This window comes from Sceloporus occidentalis, unplaced genomic scaffold (assembly GCF_023333645.1).
Source record: "Sceloporus occidentalis isolate IW3139 unplaced genomic scaffold, rSceOcc1.0.p SCAF_6, whole genome shotgun sequence".
Taxonomy (NCBI): Eukaryota; Metazoa; Chordata; class Lepidosauria; order Squamata; family Phrynosomatidae; genus Sceloporus; species Sceloporus occidentalis.
In genome coordinates, this window is record NW_028316986.1 from 6,043,188 (window position 1) to 6,061,371 (window position 18,184).

An 18,184-nucleotide genomic window follows, 5' to 3' on the forward strand; every position below is an offset into this window, starting at 1 on the left:
ATAAGCAACACCTGCCAAAATGACCTCTTCTATACAGCCATTAAAGGCACAGGAGCCTTCTCCAGTTTTCACCCTGGCAACCCTAGTTGTGTTCCACAGAAGAACTAGATGTCTCAACTTACAACCCACTTCCACAATGGACTGCTAGACAACTGAGTATGGCCAGAAAGATTGTGTACTATCTTTGAGACTGAGTGAAAGAAAGAAGTTGGCAGCATGAGCTTTCATAGACTTAAGCCTACTTGCTCAGATGGAAGTAGACTGAAGTCTAGGAAAGCTCATGTTGCCAACTTCTTTCTTTCACTTAGTCTCAAAGGCCCTACAAGATCTCTCTATATACTGATTCTACAGACTAACACGGCTATATCTTTGAATTCTGAGTCTAGCCAGGATGCCATGATATTTTGCACCCATGCACAATTGGAATAAAACATGGCACTGAAATATAGGAGTGCCCAATCTCAGAGCCTGGATGTTCTCCAAACCAAACCTCAGGACAAGGAGAAGAAATCTGGAGTCCAAAGAGCTGCCATTAAAAAGTGGTGTGAGTGTCTTTCTCATTCATGGGACTTGGTGTGTGTGCATTTTAAAAATGTCAATGGCCTCCCCTGTGCAATTGTGCCTAGTGCTTAAGCTACCAGATTTGATCTGTGTGATATTTTTAAATTTCAACGGCCGTACTCTGTGAAACCGTGGTTAATACAGTCAGCCTTCCATATCTGCAGATTCGTTATCCATGGATCCAAAAGCAAAGCAAACTTTGATGCTGACATTTTATATAAGGCACTCCATTTTACCACGCCCTTGTATTTCATGGGACTTGAGCATCCATGGATTTTGGTATCCACGGGGGATCCTGGAACCAAACCAAGGGCCCATTGTATTTAGTGTATCATGTTTAATTATTTCACCAATGGCTTTTCTGGCTTCTGTGACACAAGAAATCATTCCTAGGCCACAGATTTGGGTACTGAATCTCAGGACCTGGGATAATCAGATTTGGAAGGAGGACTGCCCAAGGCCCTGTGACCAATTCTCCAGATTAATTAAGTTTGACACCACTTTTAACTGTCATGGGGCCATCCTATAGAATTCTGGGATTTGTAGTTTGTTGTGGTGCCAGAGCTCTCTGGCAGGGAAGGCTAAATATCTCACAAACCTACAAATCCTAGTATTCCATAGACGTACGCCATGGCAATTAAAGCAGTGTTAAACGGTATTAATTCTGCAGTGTAGATGCAGCTGCTCAGAAGTCCTGGGTTCAGACTATGTTTAACAGATTAAGAGTTTAATTTAACAGTCAGGAGTGAGGCAATTGCTCCAGACAGCATATTTTGGTTCTCACAAGAGCTTCGGTGAATTATTCATTACTGTTATTATTGTATTATTTACTTCAAGGGAAGGCAAAGGGAGTATATGGGATTTCTGTAGGATCTCTGGGCTCCTTTTCCGTTCTTATGCTTTCCTCTGTTGAAAAAACCAATTAGTTTCAGCACTGCATAGGAAAATAATGTTAAAGGAATGAGTTTTGTTTTCGTAAGTGGCATTGTCATGGTCTGAGGCATTTGCTATAACTGTGCAAAGGGCATTACAGCATGACCAGCCTAGTAACTTCATTATGATTTTAGAAATACAAAACCCATCACTGAGCAGTCTGAGTCTGCTGCAACCAAAAAGGCCAAATGTTGATCAGTAATGCCCTCCTTTGATGTAGACAAGTATGCATCTTCCTCCTATAAACAGACACTTTTGCAGGGAATAATTTTTCTAAAAGCCATTTTTCTACATGGCTGACTTGACAAACCATGTTTCCGAAATTTAAAAATCTTGAGTCTTTTAAGAGCCATTTTGTAAATGAACCTACACATTATTGGTCCATAAGATGTTTTGTTGACTCAGTAGCCACACTGGCTTCTCTTAGGCTGTTTTTTCATTACAGAATTTATACAATTTGACTTAAATTGCCATGGCTCCATCCTATGGAATTCTGGGATTTGTAGTTTGTTGTGGCACTGGAGTTCTCTGAAACAGGGGGCTAAAGAGCTCACAAAAGTACAGATCCCGGAATTCCACAGCAGTAAGCCATGGCACTTAAAGCAGTGTCAAACTGCATTATTTCTCCACTGTGGATCCAGCCTTAGATTTGGAAATGTCAGCCATGAAGGAACTATATAAAATCGTCAAGTATAAAGATATATCACTGAATACCAAAGTCAGGATCATCCATGCCATAGTACTGCCAATTTCCATGTACAGTTGTGAAAGCTGGACAGGGAAGAAAGCAACATGGAAGAGATATTACTTATTAATCAACTCCATTAATTCTGCAGTATCGATGCAGACTCAGATCCGAAGTTAAGAGCAGTTGCAATGCCAAGGGAAATAAACTGGACTGAAGCACTGACACCGGGAATGGATCTTTTGGATGTCAATCTCCAGAAGCCCTAACCACCATGGCCAATGGCTAGGAAACCTGGGAGTTGACATCCAAAAGGTTCAAGTTTTGGGAACTTTTAGTGATAGGGTCTTTGAACGCTTTCCCCACTTCTATATCACCTTCCTCTTGGAAGCTTCCATTTAGCTCCACAGTTTTGCTGGAGGAGGCATAATTTAGATCAGAGAAACAATCTGATCCGGTGATGCTTTGATCCAATTCCTCTTCTTTACATTGCTGTAAAAGTTAAGTACAAAAATGTTGCAAGGCCTGATTCTGGATGCCCTGCATCTCATCAATCTTTTGACACCCAGGAGATGAGTTTTTCACAGCACTTGTGAAAGCGCAGGCAGAGGTTTCCAAGGAGCCATCTGCATCTCCTCCTGGGCTTTCTCCTCTCTCCAAGTTTCCGACAGGAAAATCAAGGAGGTACAAACAGCACACCAAATACAACCGCACCCACAACAGTGGAGGCGATAACAAGCACACACCGAGAAGAGGAAATTGCAGCTCTGTTGCAAGTTACTGACATACATTCAAGTCTGCCAGGGATTTCTGTGACTATTACAAGAGCTACCAGCTGTACACTTATTTTTTTAATCTTTTGACAGCCTGGAGATGAGTTTTTCACAGCACCTGTGAAAGCACAAGCAGAGGTGCTTCAAAATGGACGGTTCATATCTTGCTCACATTGCACAGAAATGCTCTGAGAGCCAGGTTTATAGTTTGTTGTTGTTTTTAGTAGTGCAGTACAACTTTCACCAATTAAATGAAGACGTTTACAAAAAGTGGGGGAAATAATGTTTAAATCAAAAGGTGAAATTCTCACTCAAAGCTAGCCTGGAGAAAGAATTCAGATTGGAAGATGTTTTTTCTTGTTTTTTCAGAGCACAACAACTAGGCAAGGAGGAGAAGGAGGACAGTGAATCTGCTCCAGGTTTTATTCCAAACTTTAAACAAACTACCCCAAAAATGATGAACCTGTTCTGGGGATAGAGTTGAGCACCTTGGACAGCTCCCTTTACTGTTGATTTGACCAGTTAAAGTTAAGGAGGAGACTGCTCAGAGTAAATGCACTGAACAGATGTATAGTGTTCATATCACTTTAACTGTCACAGATCTACCTTACAGCGTCCTGGGATTTCTAGTTTGGTGGGGAACTTTGAACTCTCTGTAGATAGGCACCAGAACAGTGGTGATCCTATATGTTTTGAACCAGCTCCCAGAATCCTCGACCACTGACCAAACCGAAAGCTGAAATCCAAACCACTTGCGAGGATTAGAAACCATTGGATTAGAGCATTCTAGCAGAAAATTCTTAGTCACTGACCAAACAACGCATCCCAGGATTCCATACAGTATCAAACTGCAGCAACTGCATTAAGTACAGAGACAATCCCCTAAAATGTCTGTTGTTTGTCCTGGCTACAGTAGACTCATTGAATCAATGGGATTTACCTATATGTAGACTGACTATCCAACAGTCCATTGGATCTACTCTAGCTGGAAATAATCAAAATGATCGAGGCCTTAAGTCTGCCATTCAGGTTTGATCTTATACAGCTTCAAGATTAGGAAACTACTCATTTCCCATCTGAATATATTTCAGTGTACAGATCAGCCGGTAGCCATGGCATGGGGGACACAGGTATTTTAAAGCCCTAATGTGGCCAATGTATAGCTAACCTGTTGGACTGGATTTTAATATGTCATCCCAACACCCTTGCATTGTCCTTCTCAGCGGGATAGAAAGCTCATTCTGAAGTCCAGATACTCAACATTTAGAGAGGGTATGGTGCCATGGGAGATTTGATAAATTATAGTAGACTGATAAATTATAGTGGTGACTTAGTCCAGAGTCAACTCCAAAGCAATTTCAGTCCCAGACAGGGCAACCCTGAGAATAAGGGACAACAGAGAGGAGATTGGAGATGCCCGCAGACCTTTTTCTTTTTGGCCCATAAAATGACCCAGTCTGTCCTGAATTGGTCCATGGGGATGAAGTTGGCTCTTTCCAGCCTAGGAAACACCATAGTTGTTGTAATAAGTGGCCGTCGCATCTGCGAGGACCGAAATGAGGCTGGCCTCAGAGGAGGAAGAGGCAGAAGCGATGGCTTGTGACCCATTGGCCACTTGTGACACCTGGACATGTCCACTGATTACCAGCCCACTAGGCTCCTGAAGTCCCGGGGTGTTGAGATACTGGTCGAACTCATCGCGATCCATTTCCTCCAGTAGGTCTGCTTGGCTCAAAGGGTCGAGAGTGTCGAAGTTCTGGTGCTCAGGAGGAGGAGAGAGTTGGCCGAGGTGGGCCTGGAGGTTGGGAGCATGGAGAGTGGGATGGAAAACTGGGGGGTAATAATTTCCCAAAGATGGAGCTCCGGGACAACTAGACGGTGAGGGATGGATGGAAGAAGGGGCCTGAGCAACTGGCATGTGGCTCAGAGGCTGGTTACACTGGAGGGGGCTGTGGTTGTATTCCAGAGAGTAAGGGGCTCCGGGCATCTGGTGGCGGTGAGGATCTTCCGGGCAAGGGCTGGAGAAGAAACTTTGATCCGGGTCGATGACATCCAATGGGGACATCTCAGGTGGTGTTGGCAACCCATACGGATAACTGTCCATCTGGGTACCAAGGTTGTTGGTACTGTTGCCTGGTGCCTCCCGGTATCTCCCAAGCATGGAAGCAGGAGAGTATTCGGGCTGTCCGTCTTTCTCACCTGCTGCCCTGCCACATGTCCTCTTTTCTAGCATGTGGTCTTGATCTCTGGAGAGGTTTCCCAAGATGAATCCTGGATCTACCCGCTTGCAGATCCGTTTCACCTGTTTCTTCCTTCTAGGGCGATATTTGTAGGTGGGGTAGTCCTGTATGTGTTGAACCCTCAACCTCTCTGCCTCTTCGACATAGGGCCTCTTCTGGGATGGGGTTAAGGACTTCCAGGATTTGCCTGCAAAAGTAAGGAGGAGATATTTCCCCATTATAATAATGTATAGATGGACTCACAAGGAGGGGATCATCACTCTTTCCTCATGCCCTGTATTATTTTCTCCATTGTACTGTGAACTCCAGGGGCAGAGATTTAATTTGTGGAAATACTGGCCTAAATCCTACTGTATTATTATTATTAGCGTTATTCATTCCATGCCCCCCCCCCAAAAAAAACCTGAGACTCATAAAGGTTTACAAATTAAAATGAGTACAATATAGTTTCAACATATAAAAGATGGAGGTTAAAACAGAATTAAACTACCAGCAATATTTTTAATATTTTAATACAATATTTTTAATCTTGTGCATAAAACAAACTCTGAATCATCAGAAAGCAAAGGTGTCACTATCTCAGCCTATCTACTCTGTTTGCATTAAACTTGTGGCATCATTTCAGCACACAAAAGGTTTCACATTCTGGACCATTTGGAGTTTCAGATAAAGGATACTTGGCTTGTAATATTAAACACTTTGACCCAAATCTGACCCATTTCAAAGTAAACACCATTCGCCATTTTATGAAGTGCTTTCATGTGTCCTCTTCGTGGCTTTTTGTGTTTAAATAACAAAGGCCCCAATGTTTCAGTCTCACAGTACAGTAGTGTTTTCAAAACAGCAATAAGGCCCAGGACAAATTAATGACAGACAAAGTAGATAGTGAGAAAGAAGCTAGTAGCAAGTCAGCGTTCTGCCTAAATACCAAGTGAAAGTATTGAATTCATTTAACCTAGAGGCACTAAGAACCACATTGCAAACATACGATGGATAATGGAGCGCACCAGGGAATTCCAAAGGAAAATCAGCTTGTGCTTCACAGACTATAGCAAGGCCTTTGACTGCGTACATCATGAAAGGCTATGGAAGACCCTTAAAGACATGATGGGAGTGCCAACACATCTGATAGTCCTAATGAGGAAACTGTACTCAGGACAAGAGGCTACTGTCAGAACAGAATATGGAGAAACAGAATGGTTCCCAGCTGGCAAAGCGGTCAGACAAGGATGCATCCTACCATCATACTTGTTCAACTTATATGCAGAACAAATTGTAAGAAAAGCAGGCTTGGACACAGAAGAAGGACTACTAAGAAAGATCAAGGAAGAAAGTGCAAAGGCAGGTCTATTGCTGAACATAAAGAAAACAAAAATAATGACCACAGAGAACCTACACAAATTTGAATTAGACAACAAAGAAATAGAAATAGTAAAAGAATTCTCATACCTGGAATCAAGTATTGATAGAAATGCAGATTGCAGCCGGGAAATCAGAAGATTAAGAATAGGAAGGACAGCTATGAAAGAACTAGAGAAGATCCTAAAATGCAAGGATATACAACTCAGCACAAATGTTAGAATCATACAAGCCATTGCATTCCCTCTTGCCATGTATGGATCTGAGAGCTGGACAATTAAGGAGGAAAATCAACTCATTTGAGCTGTAGTTCTGGAGAAGAGTGCTAAGGATCCCATGGACAGCCAAAAAGACAAACAAATGGGTCTTGGAGCAGATCAAGTCAGAATTCTCTCTAGTAGCCAAGATGACAAAATTCAGGTTGTCATAATTTGGATACATCATGAGAAGGCATGAATCACTAGAATAAACAGTAATGCTAGGAAAGGTAGAGGAAATAGAGAGGAAGGCTGCATGCAAGATGGATGAACTTTATTAAAGAGATCACTTTGAGTATGAGTTTGTTAGGAGTTGAGCAGAGCAAGGAGGACGGAAGGTCTTGGAGATGTCTCAGCAGCAGGGTTGCCATGGGTCAAGATTGACTCGAGGACGGTCAACAACAAAACAACAAGTCATGCTTATTGTTGTTAACTGTAGTCAAGTTGACTTTGTCTTATGGCAACCCCATCAATGAGAGACCTCCATGTCACCCAACTCAGGTCTTCCAAACTCAGGTTTGTGGCTTCCATGATTGAGTCTATCCATTTGGAATGGGGCCACCCTCTTTTCCTACTGCCTTCTCCTTTACCCAGCCCCTTGTTGTCTTTTCTAGAGAGTCATGTTTTCTCATGATATGGCCAAAGTACGACAGCCTCAGTTTAGTCATTTTGGCTTCTAGGGAGAGTTCTGGCTTGAAGTGCTATGAGACCATTTCATGCACCTTGTTAGCAGTCCATGGTATCTGTCAATCTCTTTAGCATCACAACTCAAATGAATTGATTCTCTCCCTATCAGCCTTTTTTCCTGTCCACCTTCCATGGCCAAAAATAGAAATGGGAAAAACAATGGCACGGACCATCCTAACTTTAACTATATCTTTAGTATACAGTTCATGATCTTGTCTAGTTTCTTCACTGCTGCTATTCACATTTACAGCGCTTTATAAATAAAGGTTAATATTAATATTAATAATAATAATAATAATAATATTCCAAGCCCTAGTCTTCTTCTGGTTTCTTAACTGCAGTTTGGAACAGTTAAGACTGATTAAAATACTATGACATATTAATCATATCGAGCAATTAGTTTTTTGTGTCATTTTCAATACAATAAGATTTGTTTAATTCATTAGCTTTTAAAGTTTAGTATTATCCATCGTTTGAAGTGCATTTTGTTCTAACTTGTATTGTCAGCTGCACTGAAGAAAGGGAGATGCAGTTTTTAAAATATAGCTACTACAGAGAAGTGGAGTTTTATGGCTTTCTTTTACAGTCTTTGTTCTATTTATTCCTTGACCCCCTTTGGCAGGGGAAGCATGGGCAAGACACTATGTCTTTAACATCCCAAAACCTTTTGCCTCCATGAAAAGAAGCAACAACTCCTGCTCTAATATCCAAGTTTAGGACGTTAGCATAATATTTTCAGCAGGAGTTGCTGCTTGTGTGAAGACCAGCTCAAATTCCCCCTTCTGCACATCCATTAAAGGTACAGGAGCCCTCTTTAGCTTTTACTCTGGTAACCCTACCTTTAACATGAAAAGTATTTTCTGACTTTAAGAGTCCATTCACACTATGGAAATAACCCGGTGTGAAACTGGTTTATTTCCATGATATTCACACTGGCCTCAAATGAACCCGGAGTGGTTTGCAAGGGGGCCAGTGAAAACCGCACTTAACCTGGTGCATTTTGCACCGGGTACCTAACTGCGTATTTTTTAAGGGCTGGAGCGATTCCAATCTTTGGTAGTGCAAACGCGATAATCAATGTCGCTTCCCCAAGTTCCCCCAGTGGGTTTTCATGTCTACATGGGGATTCGAACCCTGGGCTCAGAGTCATAGTCCAATGCTCAAACCATTATAGCATGCTAGCTCCCTTTCCTGAAAATACATGTTCATAATGAAAGGTCGTAAGTGTGCATTGTGCTCCGTCTGTCTTTGCTGTCTCACAGTCTCCCCTTCTCAAGGGCTAATTATAATCAAAAATTAAGTCTATAATTTCAAAGTTAACTCCAAGGTAAGTGATAACATTAAAACTAATGTGTAGATATGGAACATAACAGCTTAACAAACTGAATATACGGAAAGAAACAATGCACAACATTCCTGAAAATCTACATACATTTTCAAAATCAGTTGAAACCAGAACCTGGGGAAGTCAGTTTTTTGAACTACAACTCCCAAAATCCACACACATCATGACCAGTGATGTACGTACAAGATAAATAGACTTGGAGGTCATGACAGTGATGCATATCTATAATATTTAGCAAATAGCATACTAACAGAGGGCTAGGCCTAGCTGCCATGTTCAAAATAAAATGCTTTTATTCTTTACACTTTTAAAAATGGGGACCAGCAATGAAAGACAGCAGGAAGAAAATGACACACGCTTCACCCGCCCACATTGGCCATGGAAAATATGTTTATGAGTTTATGAGTCAATATAGAGCAACTTAATTAGCAGTTAATTAAAATTTAATGAACAATTAAGAGCTTGTTGCCTTTGGAGAGCTTTAACCTGCAATCCTTTCAGAGCTTGGGGAGGTGACTTTGGTGGGACTGTAACATCCAAAATCCCCATCCAGGGGCCATGCTGGTTGAGGATTCTGGGTGTTGTAGTCCCCAAAAGTAACTTTTCCAAACTCTGCTGTGAAAAGTAGATAGAGTTTTTAAACAGCCATTGGATGGCCATGTGTTGCAGGGGCTTTGATTGTGAATTCCTGCATGGCAGAATGGGATTGGATTGGATGGCCCTTGGGGTCTCCCCCAATTCTACAATTCTATGCTATTTAAGGCCCTCCATTTTTCTTAAATATCCTACATTTTGGGCTGAGTTTTGTCCTGCAGGTGTCCTACAGTTTGGTCTAGATTTTGTCCTACATTTTGCCCCCGGTTTTAGTGGACAATTATGGCAACCGTAATTGGGCCAGGACTCTGGAGACCAGGGTTCAAGTCCCGTCTTGGCCATGGAAACCCACTGGGGGACCTTGGGAGGGTGATACTGTCTCAGCCACAGAGGATGGCAATGGCAAACCCCCTCTGAAGAAATCTTGCCAAGGAGACCCTTTATAGGTTTGCCTTAGGTTCTCCATAAGTCAGAGATGACCTGAAAGCACACAACAACAACCAACTAGTATTTTGCACTATTGTTTTGTATTAATAACAATAGTTTTTGGTGGGTTTTTCAGGCGATGTGGCCTTGTTCTAGAAGAGTTTCTTCCTGACGTTTCACCAGCATCTATGCCTGGCATCTTCAGAGAATGCTTGCCTAGAAAGGACTTGGCTATATATATATTGTGTGACCTGGGAAGGCAGGAGTGATTTGCACACAATATATAGGTCACACTATATATATACACACACACACACACACACACACACACACACCCAAGTCCTTTCCAGGCAAGCATTCTCTGAAGATGCCAGCCACAGATAATAATAATAATAATAATAATAATAATAATAATAATAGGATCGAAGTGGGATTACAACAGTAAAAAGGTACCAAAAAAAAGATGCTGGCAAAACGTCAGGAAGAAACTCTTCTAGAACAAGGCCACATAGTCCAAAAAACCCACAAAAAACTATGGATGCCGGCCATGAAAGCCTTCGACTTCCCATTAATAAAAATGTTTGTAATACTGTAATAATGAAGTAAGGATTGCGAAGACAGTGCTACAAATTGCATTCTTGGGGCGCAGGGGTCATTCCTGCAGAGGTCCAGTCCTACTCAAGGGAGGATCTCAAGTGAGAAGGGAATAAATAGCAAAGTCACCAATTTGCAGAAAATACACTCCAGAAATGGAGAGCTGCCCTGAGCCGACTGTTTGAGGAGCTTGAGAAAAACCTCTTTCCAACGTGAAGAAAAGGCAACTGGGATTCAATACAATGAATGGCAAAGTGATGCGTACTGGGACCAAAACCTAAAAATACTAGCTACTTATGTAGGTTTGAAGTGGTTGCAACGCAAGAGGAAAGAGATGTGGGTCATGATTATGGAGAACTCAGGGGTCACATCCACTTGAATGGGCAGCAACCGGGACAAAGGCAGAGATCTATGCAAGGAACAGAAAACAAAACTTCCAGACTGATAATGACTTGGGATGCATGGTATATAATACATAAAATACACCAATCCAAATTATATTGTACAGCCCCGGTTGCACAAAGAGGGCTGTGTTTTGAAAGCTGCAGAAAAAGGGAACCAAAACAATCAGAAATTGGGGACAAATACGTATCAAAATGGATAAAATTGCTTCAGATGGCAGAATTAAAAAAATGGACTTGTTTAATGAAATATAAAAGTCGAGGAAGATTTGTTGAAAATTGGGATCCGGTAATGACATATCTAAGTAACTCATGGGAAGAAATGTTGACTATTGGTTTCAAAGATTAATGAAGAAGATTTAAATATATATATAGGAAATTCAGATTGGTTCAGTTATTGAAAATGGAATCAAGAAGGTGTAAAATTAGGAACAAAAGACAGTAAGAGTAATATATATATAAATACTAAGCATAGTTATAAAAGGGAGAACTGAAGGAAGCTAGTAGATGGAATAATTGGAAAACAACCTTTAAAATGTTGCTATATCTGTTTTATTTTATTAATTATGTTGTCTCATGTAATGCTTACTGATAAAATGAATCTTAAAAAAGAAAAGCAAGAGTTATTAAAATGTTTATATTACCTGCAACTGAAAGCAAGGGCTCCTTATTCTTATAAGAGGCTTTTCTTAATGTGCAAAACTGTTTTTTCGTTTCTTCCTTTTGAAGGGATTCTGTTTAAATTGAATTTTTGATTCTAGAGTACGGTTTAATTACTTTTTAACACTAATGTTTTTGTATGCTTCCCCCCTAGATTTTTGGTTGTGGGAAAAGGTTTGTGAATTAGGATAATAATAATAATAATAATAATAATAATAATAATAGAGACAAATAAGTAAAGCTTAAATCGAGGACACTGTGCAGAATATGTGTGATGTACAGCGAATCCCCAACTCTCCAGAATTTCCTTGTAAACTTAATGTATCTCTGCTTCTTTCTCCATGTACTTCTTTATCTCTGGAGGCTGATACAATATACTTTGTGTGCGCTGCATGCCTTCAAGTCATTTCTGGCTTATGGTGACCCTATCATAGTTTTTTCTTGGCAGGATTTGTTCGGAGGGGCTTTGCCATTGCCATCCTCTGAGGCTGAGAGAGTGTGGCTTGTTGCCCAAGGTCCCCCAGTGGGTTTCCAAACTGGCCAAACTGGGATATGAACCCTGGTCTCCAGAGCTGTAGTCCATTGCTCAAACCACTACCCTATGCTTTAGTCTGGAGTAAAAAGAAACCCTTAAATCAATAGGATTTATTACCAAGTTATTGCCATACAAGTTGCACGACTGACAACATAATTCACGACTATTAAAGTTTTGTGAGAACATTGCTAAAAACTTCAGGGTTTTTTTAAAGCAAAATCTTTCTCAATGATTAAAACAAAAGCAAACCAAAAAGGTGCCAAATTGAGGATTCTGCTCCTCCATAAAATTTTCCTGCAGCCCCCAAAGTTTCATCCTTGCAGTAGTCCCTTACAGCTTCACCTGAACATTTAAAAATACAGTGTAGGCATCCAAAGCAAAGGGACAGGCTCAGTTCCCAAGGGAATATGAAGGCAGTAAACAGGAGAGATGATGATGATGATGATGATGACGATGATGATGATGTTGATATCAATATAGGGAATCAAAGCAGCTAACCAAATTTAGAGATCTGGGTGGTTTTCAATGCCTCGCCCTGCAATGCTGGAAATTTGGGGACTGAAAGAATATTTCCTTTGAGGGGTCAGAATTCTTACTCATTTTAATGAGGATTTTGCAAACTTGCATCCACACGGCAGAAATAATCCAGTTTGACACCACTTTAACTGCCAAGGCTCAATGCTGTGGAGGCCAAAATGACAGTTCCCAGGATTCCATGACACTGAGCCCTGGCAATTAAAGTGGATTATTATGTTGGCAGTCTGGATGCAGCCCTGGAGGCCACTGCAATGCCCTCCTATTCCCTTTAGAAGACCATGGACAAAGGCTCCATGCTTTTGAAAAGCAGTCTGCCCTGATCTGCCCTGCCATTGGCTTCAAAGGGAAACCATTTTAGGATGCTAAAATGACCAGGGCTGAAATCCCAAATGCACTAGAAGAGTAAGCCTGATTGAAACCAATGGGTTTACTCCTGAGTAGGCGCCCGCAGATGAAAAGGGTACTTTACTAAAATGATGCCAGAAAGAAACTGGAGTTGGCTATAAACTGCCAAGAGGCTCTCCTGAAATCAGTCTAAAATTATTTCCTTGCAAACAAGATCAACTACTATCTGGGTCCTGATATCAGGTGCCTCTCCTGCAAGCAATTTTGAATTGTTTCCTATCTTTCAAAGTAAGATTTCTTGCGAACAAGACCAGCAGCACAGCGCTACTTTCCACATGGAAACTGGGATTGGTTATAAACTGCTATATAGAGACCAACAACAACAGCAACAACAACAATATATGGTGCCTCTCTTGCAACCAGTTTAAAATTATTTCCTTGCAGACAAGATCAACTGCAACAAACTTCCACCTATAGATGGATCAATTGCAAATCTTTTCCTATTTTAAAAGTAAGATTTCTTGCCAACAAGACCAACACAAAGCTACTTCCCAAATGGAAACTGGAGTTGGTTATGAACTGCTATATATATATAGACTGCTATATATAAGGTGCCTCTATATACATACATATACATATATATCCTATATATAAGTGCTATATATAAGGTGCCTCTCTTGCAACCAATTTCAAATTACTTCCTTGCAAACTGCTGTATATGGACTGATAGAAAAGTGTCTCTTCTGCAACCAATGGCAAATTATTTCCTATTTTAAATAGTAAGATCCCTTGTAAAACAAGATGCAGCTACTTTCCAAATGGAGAGAAAATGTTAAAATGCTGCACGCTTCCTGCTTACTGGATCATTTTAGTTTCCATGGGTTTTGCATCTGATGCTGAATCCGGTTTTATTAATACTGGCTGCATCCGCACTGCAGAAATAATCCAGTTTGACACCACTTTAATGGCAATGGCTCCATGCTATGGAATTCTGGGAATTGTAGTCGGTCCATCCCCGGAATCCCAGAGCATGGAGCCAAGGCAATTAAATGGTGTCAAACAGGATTATTTCTACAATGTGGATGGATGCATTCTTGCTGCTTTGAGATATATATATATATATTGCTGGGATGCTTTTTTTGGCTATCATTTCTAAGATGATAAAACAGGGTTGAATGATGATTATTATCATTATCATTAAATGATAGATATTATTAATATGCCAGGATTAACTCTAGGAAACTATCCATCCCATAGAGTTGTGGGAGGAAAGGAAAACATTCAGAGGATGCCTTTTCCTCACACTTTTAAAACTTTTTAAAACTCCCCATGATTTAAAAATCCCATTTCCTCATTTCCCCCAAAATCAAACCCAGAAGATTTGCCCTTTCCTGTTTATTCCTATTTATTCCTTCCTGTGTTGTCCCTCGTTCTGCAAAAGTGGTAAAAGTGTTGCTTTTGTCTGTTCGTTTTGTCCATTGAGTTCCTTTTCCCTTCTACTTTTCAAAAGCTGGAAACTGGGCTCAGTTTAGAGAGAGAGAGAGAGATGCTTTTAAGGCATGTTTCTTTGCGCTGTAAAAAAACAATCATCTCCAAATGTTTTCCATCATTTTTATTTACAAATGCAGAAATAGAGAGAGAGAAGAACCTGCAAACGGAGCTCTCTTGCAATTGGTTTCGGGGGAATCGCTTGCAAATGTCTACATCTTGGCAAGGTTTTGTTTTCTCCTCTCTTCATCCTCGAAACTTATGCCAAGCTACACTCAGAGTTGGCATTTCTGGTGTTTTTGTTATCCTGGGGGCCTCATCCTGTCCTGCCAATGCTTTCCATCTGTGAAACATTCATATGAATGTTTGATCTATGATCGTTTATTAAAAGGCATTTTTCAAAGGAAGGGACCCAAGTGGCACATTTGGAAGAAGACTTACTTCATCGTGAAGAGACAAAGGGCTCAGAGAGGGAAGAAACCAGAAAGGAAAAGGAAAGGAACCATCGCCCAACAAACCATTGATTCTTACTACTTTCCCCCTCTTTGTTGCTGCAAATCTTTATATATATATATATATATATATATATGCGCGCCACATGAGCAGATGAACATTTCCCCCCTTCCAGGCTGATCCTAAAATAACGAGGAATGAAAGAATGGTCCCAATCCACCAAAGGAATCAGGAGAGGAAACATGGCCCTTTGGGAAGGAAAACCCGCAGGGAGGATGTATCCCTCCATAAACAACCCTGGTCCATTTCTAGGCATCGATGCCGGGTCTTCCCTTATTGGAATAGGGTTCCGTGGGAATGAAAGCCTCCTTCGCTTGGCAAAGCAGCCTCAGAGGATCAACCGGGATCGATTCGTTTTGGGGAACGGATCCTTTTCAATCCCAGTCCCAGGAGGAACCGAGGAAGAAGGGATCTTTTCCTCGCCAGGAGAAATGGGGCTCACCAGGAACCAAAAGCAAAGCCGCTTCGACTCCCAGTTTGAAAAGGTGGGATAACAATAATAATGATAATAATAATAATAATAATAATTGCATGGTGATGATGATAGTGATCATACCAGAAGGAGCGGGCCTCTTTCCTACTGCTTTCCATTCCCTTTCCCTCCTGAAAGCGACAGTCTCCAAAAGAGGAAGAAATCAGTCCTTCCAAAGAGAGATTAAGTTGCAAGGAAAAAGAAGGGGAGATAGATATATATGTGTGTGTGTGTGTGTGTGTGTGTGTGTGTTCCCCTTCTTCTCAGCGCAACTTAGTATAGCCTATACATATATACAGTATTTCCCTTTTCCACGCAACTAGTATCTCATTCATATATATATATATATATATACACAAACACACATACTATATATATCTCACATTCATACACACACACATATACTATATACTGCGTATCTCATATATATATATGTGAATAAGGAATGAATAAGGTACATATAGTGTTGTAAGGAAACATCATCCGTTTATATATACACATACTATATATATATATATACTGTATATCTCATACACACACACACACACACATATATATATATGAATAAGATACTAAGTTATTTTATGAGATACTAAGTTATAAAATAAAATCTAGGTATCCATTTATCTCTGTAACTCTCTCTTTCTCTGGAGGAGAAGGGTTTCCGAAAGAAGGGAGCCTCTCCTTTCGTCCTCTTTTCTCAGGTTATCGCATTCAGGGGAAAGATGGATAGATAGATAGATAGATAGATAGATAGATAGATAGATAGACAGACAGACAGACAGACAGACAGACAGACAATCCCTGAAAGCGAGAGTCTCAAAAAAGAGGAAGAGATCAGTTCCGTCGGAGAGAGACTTTGTCCTCCTTGCCTTCTTTTGGAAACTCTTCTCCTCCAGAGAGAGGGAGATAGATAGATAGATAGATAGATAGATAGATAGATAGATGATAGATAGATAGACAAATAGATAGATAGGATAGATGGATGGGATAGATGGATAGATAGAAATGTCTGGAAGAGAAGAGTTTCCAAAAGAAGGCAGGGAAGAAAAAGGGAGAAAATGGGGAAAGAAGGATAAAGTAGGGAAGAAGGAGGAGGAGGCGAAGGAAGAGAAAAAGGAGAAGGAGAAAAGAGAAAAGGAAGGAAGAGAAGGAGAAGGACAAAGTGCAGGAAAGTTGGGAAGGAGGAGGAAGAGGAGGAGAAGAAAGAGAAGGAGAAAGTGGCGAAGGAGGAGGCCGAAAGAGAGAGAGAAGGGGAAGGGGAGGGAAGGGGCTGCGTACCGAGCATCTTGCTGAGCTCGGCGTTGTGGAGGTCCGGGTTCTGGAGGGCCAGGCGCTTCCTCTCGTCCTTGGCCCAGACCATGAAGGCGTTCATCGGCCTCCGGATCCGTCCCTCGGCCGCAGCGCCGCCGCCTTTCTCCGAGCCCGAAGCAGCGGCAGCAGCCGGGAGCCCCGCCGGGGCCGAGGGCGGCAGGGCGGCCAGGCCAAGGGGCTCCCAGGGCAAGGGGCCCCGCAGCCCCGCAGCAGCCATCCTGCGCCCCAGAAGCAGCCAGCAGCACTCCAACCCAGGCCCTCCTCCTCCTCCTCCTCCGCTCCAGCGGCGCCTCGGACTCTCGGCCAGGATCCCCAGGAGCCCCGGCCTTTATCACCTCCTCCTCCTCCTCCTCCTCCTCCGAAGAGAGAGAGAGAGAGAGAGAGAGGGAGGGAGGGAGGGCCCCGGACAACGCCCCTCCGCCCGCCCTCCTCCTCCTCCCTCAACACCTTCCTCTTCCTCTTCTTCTTCTTCTTCATCATCATCTTCATCATCTTCCTCCTTTTCCTCTTTGTTTTCATCACCATCACCTTCTTCCTGCCCTCCCCCTCTCTTCTTCTTCTTCTTCTTCTTCTTCCTCCTCCTCCTCCTCTTCCTTCTTTCTTCTTCTTTTCTCCTGAGCCACAGACGAAGAGAAGGAGAAGGAGAAGGAGAAGGAGTCAGCGCTGCTGCAGCTCCCAGGCGCCTCTCTCTCTCTCTCTCTCTCTCTCTCTCTCTCTCTCTCGGAGCCTGAGGTGGCGGCAGTGCTCCTGAGCCAGTGCAGAGTGCCTTCTCCCTCAGGGCTCTAGAGGGGGAAAGAGGGGTCTCTCTCTCTTGCGAATGGAGGAAGGGGAGACTAGGGAGAGTTGGCCAAGGCAAACCGGCTTTGAAAAGTCAGAATTCACCCTGAGTGGCAGCCTTCAGTTTCTTCTCAGACACATGCTAGCAGCCTCAAAAGAAGGGCTGTTTTGGCACAGAGGATTGTTACTACTACTACTACTACTACTACAGGTTGAGTCTCCCTTCTCCAAAATACCTGGGATCAGAAACATTTGAGATTTGGGGACATGTTGGAATGCCTGCATTTGCATCTGTGTTCATAAGGCATCTCTTCAACCATCGACAAAGTTTGGGCTTTTGGAGCACTTCCGATGTTGTCATTCCAGAGAAGGGAGACTCGAGCTGCATCCTCCTGGCCCTCCATTTCCTCCCTGATTCCTGCCCTGGAACTCCAGAGGCTTGTTCTCATCCACCTCCTCTGGTCCCACTCTAACTGCCATGGCAGCCTCCCATGGGATCCTGAGACCCCAGTTTTGCTGTTGTGAGTGGAATGGACTCTGGCTCCTCCGGTGCCTCATCCGCAGGGCACCACAGCCAACTGCCATTCCCAGAATCCCATAGCACTGAACCAGGGCAGTTCAAGTGGTGTCGCACTAGATGCTTCTATGATTCTAGGAGTAGGCTTAAGTCTTCAGCATTATGGATCTT

General features: G+C 42.2%; 1 protein-coding gene across 1 annotated transcript; it reads right to left on the bottom strand.

Annotated features, from left to right (window-relative positions):
* Window positions 1-262: 262 nt before the first annotated feature.
* On the bottom strand, window positions 263-16,936 carry SOX7 (SRY-box transcription factor 7). Its single transcript, XM_089528376.1, has 2 exons — window positions 16,687-16,936; window positions 263-5,379 (listed from the first exon to the last, which is right to left on the bottom strand). The coding sequence occupies exons 1-2, from the start codon at window positions 16,934-16,936 to the stop codon at window positions 4,454-4,456; spliced, it is 1,176 nt and encodes a 391-aa protein (XP_089384502.1). The 3' UTR covers window positions 263-4,453.
* Window positions 16,937-18,184: the final 1,248 nt, after the last annotated feature.